At 72.9% G+C, this 3,222-nt stretch overlaps 1 protein-coding gene across 1 annotated transcript in view; it reads left to right on the forward strand.

Annotated features, from left to right (window-relative positions):
• The window catches only part of EMIHUDRAFT_449644 (sister chromatid cohesion protein), a gene marked incomplete at both ends in the record, with an annotated part of 3,579 nt that extends 519 nt beyond the window's left edge, over positions 1 to 3,060 (forward strand). The window contains 9 exons of the mRNA XM_005783422.1: positions 529 to 644; positions 955 to 1,033; positions 1,211 to 1,309; positions 1,385 to 1,540; positions 1,613 to 1,666; positions 1,739 to 1,903; positions 2,005 to 2,202; positions 2,336 to 2,623; positions 2,705 to 3,060. Coding sequence (XP_005783479.1) covers positions 529 to 644; positions 955 to 1,033; positions 1,211 to 1,309; positions 1,385 to 1,540; positions 1,613 to 1,666; positions 1,739 to 1,903; positions 2,005 to 2,202; positions 2,336 to 2,623; positions 2,705 to 3,058 — 1,509 coding nt within the window. The remainder of the gene's footprint in view (positions 1 to 528; positions 645 to 954; positions 1,034 to 1,210; positions 1,310 to 1,384; positions 1,541 to 1,612; positions 1,667 to 1,738; positions 1,904 to 2,004; positions 2,203 to 2,335; positions 2,624 to 2,704) is intronic.
• Positions 3,061 to 3,222: the final 162 nt, after the last annotated feature.

Consider the following 3,222-nt stretch of genomic DNA (forward strand, 5'->3'; position numbering starts at 1 on the left):
GCCTTTTAACCTCCCGAGTGGGGGGGCTTTGGGGGCCCCCATGGAGGAGGGGGGGGGCCTTACGATCCCAGGGAGGGGCCTCAAGAGGGCCAAGGGGGCCCCCCTGGTCAAGAACCCGCAGGGGGGTGTTCCCCGGGGGTGTCCCGCCGAGCCCCGGGGGGGGGGGCCCTTGCCCCAATAGGGGGGTTGCCCCTGCCGCCGTTGGGGGGCCGCAGACCCCCCCCCCGGGCCCCCAGCCTCCACGCCTCAATCCTGCCCGTTTTGCGGCCTTGCCGCGGACCCTCCCTGGCCGCCCTTTGTTTTTAATTTTTGCGGGCCGGGCCCTGCCTTGGGCCGTTCCCGCCCCCGCCCGAGGCCCACGCCGAGGTCCTCCCGTCCCCTGCCCCCCTCGGGGCACTTCCCCTTTCCTTGTCCGGTCCTGGGTCCCGGTCCCACCCTTGGGGGGGCCCCCCCCCCCCCCCCCCCTCCTCCCGCCGCTTCGCCTCAAACCCCGCCTCCCGACGCCCGCCCGCCCGCCCGTGTCGTCAGACCCTCTCGGAGGAGCTGACCAACTTTGAGCAGACGGAGGAGCACGAAGGGCTCCAGTCATGCGCCGAGGCCCTCGGCGACGCCAAGCTCCTCCGCCACAAGGACCCCGAAGTCAAGTGAGCGCCTCTCGCCGCCCGCTGCCCTGCGCCCCATCGCCCGCGCCCTGCCCCCGCCTCCGCTCGCAACCGACTCGCACGCGGCGCAGCGGCGGGAGGGCGCACGGGCGCGCAAGGGGCGGACACGGGCGAGGGCAGTGTGTGTGTACGTGGATCGCGCGACGGGGGTGGCGGCGTGAGTCCGATGGGGAGAGAGGGCCCGGCGGCTCCCCCAGAGCTGGCGCGTGCAGCGCCTCCCGCCGCCCGCCTCCCGCCTCCCGCCTCCCGCCTCGCCTGCGCACCGTCCTCAACCCGCGCGGCGGTGCGCCAGGCTGCTCACCGCGTGCTGCGTCTCGGACGTGCTGCGCATCTACGCCCCCGACACGCCGTACTCCCCCGACACGCTCAAGGCTCCTTCCCCCGCCCCCGCCCCCGCCCCCTCCGCCCTGCAGCCCCGCCCGCCGCCACTCGCCGCCGCCCTCGCCGCCGCCGCCGTCGAGAACTGCAGCCATGCCACGCTCCGGGGCTTCAGTTCACTCAGCTTTCCCCTCCCCGCCCCCGCCCCCCCTCCCCCCCCTCCCCCTCAGAACGTCTTTGAGGTGCTCATCCAGCAGCTCAACGGCGTGCGCGACCCGAAGAGCGGCTCCTTCTCCCGCTACTTCTACCTCCTCGAGCGGCTCGCCATGGTCCCCGCCCCCGCGCGGCTCCTCCACCTGCGGAGAGCGCGCCGCCCGACGCCGGCCCGCCCTCCTCGAGCGCAGGTCAAGTCCTTTGTGCTGATGATTGACCTCGAGTGCCAGGACCTCATCGAGTCCCTGTTCGAGGTCCTGTTCGACGTCACCTCCAAGGAGCACGGCGTGCGCGTCGAGGGCTTCCTCCTCGAGATCCTCGTCGGCATCATCGAGGACCTCGACGCGGTTCCGCCGCCGCCAGACACCGCCGAGCTGTGGCGGAGCGTCCCTTCACACCGCCTTTGGCCCGTGAGCCAGGTGCCGCAGCCGCTGCTAGACGTCGTGCTCGAGAAGGTGGTGCAGCCAGCAAAGGCAGAGACGCCGCGGCCTTGCGGCGCTGCCCGAGTCGAGCCGAGACTCAGCCGAGCTCCGCCGGGACAATAGGCGGAGAAGCCGGCGGCGTACGCGCTCGCGCGCCGCGTGCTGCAGCGCTGCTCGAACGAGCTCAACGCGCCGCTGCACCACTTCCTGCAGTCGTGCCTGCCCAACTCGACCCTCGAGCGCGTCGAGTCGGACGTGCGCGACGAGTGGCCTCACCTCGTCGTCGAGGCTCCCTCCGCCCGATCTCGGGACGCATCTCGAATCTCGGACACCTCTCGGACACCTCTCCATCTCGGCCCGCCCCCCTCCTCACGCCTCCGACGTGCCAGGTCGCGAGCGCGGCGCCCGACGTGGTCAAGTACGTCGTGCCGCAGCTGAGCGAGGTCGCGACCATGGAGGAGGAGGCGGTCCGGCTCAAGGCGACGCACCTGCTCGCAGACCTCTTCGAGTCGGGGCAGCGCGTGGAGCACGACTACCCCGCCCTCGTCACCGCCTTCAAAGGCCGGCTCAACGACGTGAGCGTCGAGGCGCGCGCCGCCCGCCGCCGCCAGCTCGCTCTCTCTGACACCCTCTCGCGTTTCCATCGCTTTCCGTCGCTCCCAACCCCTCTCGCCCTCTCGCCCCAGCCCCCCCTGCTCCACCTCCCCCCCCCCTCTCTAGGTGCGCCGCGCCGCCGTCGTGCGCTGCGTCGCGCTCGTCCAAAAGTCGGCGCTGCTCTCCGACCAGCTGCTACCGGATCTCACGCAGCGGCTGTTCGACGGCGAGGACAAGGTGCGCGCCACCACCATCAAGGCGGTGTGCGGCGCGTGCACACTGCGCGTCGAGCCCTTCGCCGAACTGCTCAAGGACATCGGCGGACGCATCTTCGACCGGCGCCCCGCGGTGCGCTCGGCGGCGCGCGCGGGCGTGTGCGCCATCTACGCGCGCCAGATGGGGACCGAGTTCAAGGCCACCTCGCGGCGGAGCTGCGGGGCTCCTTCCGGCGTGGGACGGCGCCTCTTGACGCCTCGCATCCGTGGCTCACTATAGGCTGTCGCGGCGGAGGAGGTGTCCCCGCCGGAGGGCGTCGAGTGGGCGCCGGCGCGGCTGCTCCAGTGCTACGGCGCGGAGGCGGGCTCCGACCCCGCCTCGCGGCTCGAGCTCGAGGACTTGCTGCAGGACAAGCTGCTGCCGAGCTTCGCGGACGAGGCGGACGCCGAGGCGCTCCACGCGCGCGCTCTGACCGTCGCTCACGGCGAGCTCGCGCCGCTGCAGCGCAAGGCCTTCCTCTCGCTGCTGCGCGCCAAGCGGCTGTCGCAGGACCAGCTGCGCAAGTGGCTCGACCTGCACCGCGCCGTCAAGGAGAAGCGCGCGAGCGGCAGCGCCAAGGAGGAGATGGCGAGGGTGGCGGCCGCGTCGGCGGCAAATTTCCCCGAGCCCGCAAAGGCGACACGCCCGCTGCCTTCCCCGCCGCCCCTCTCCTCCTTGCCGCCGCTCACTCCGCCGATGCCTCCTCCCCTCCCCCCTCCCTTCCCCTCCTCGCCTCCCGCTCTCCTGCCGTCCTCACC

This window comes from Emiliania huxleyi (assembly GCF_000372725.1).
Source record: "Emiliania huxleyi CCMP1516 chromosome Unknown EMIHUscaffold_18, whole genome shotgun sequence".
Classification (NCBI taxonomy): domain Eukaryota; phylum Haptophyta; order Isochrysidales; family Noelaerhabdaceae; genus Emiliania; species Emiliania huxleyi.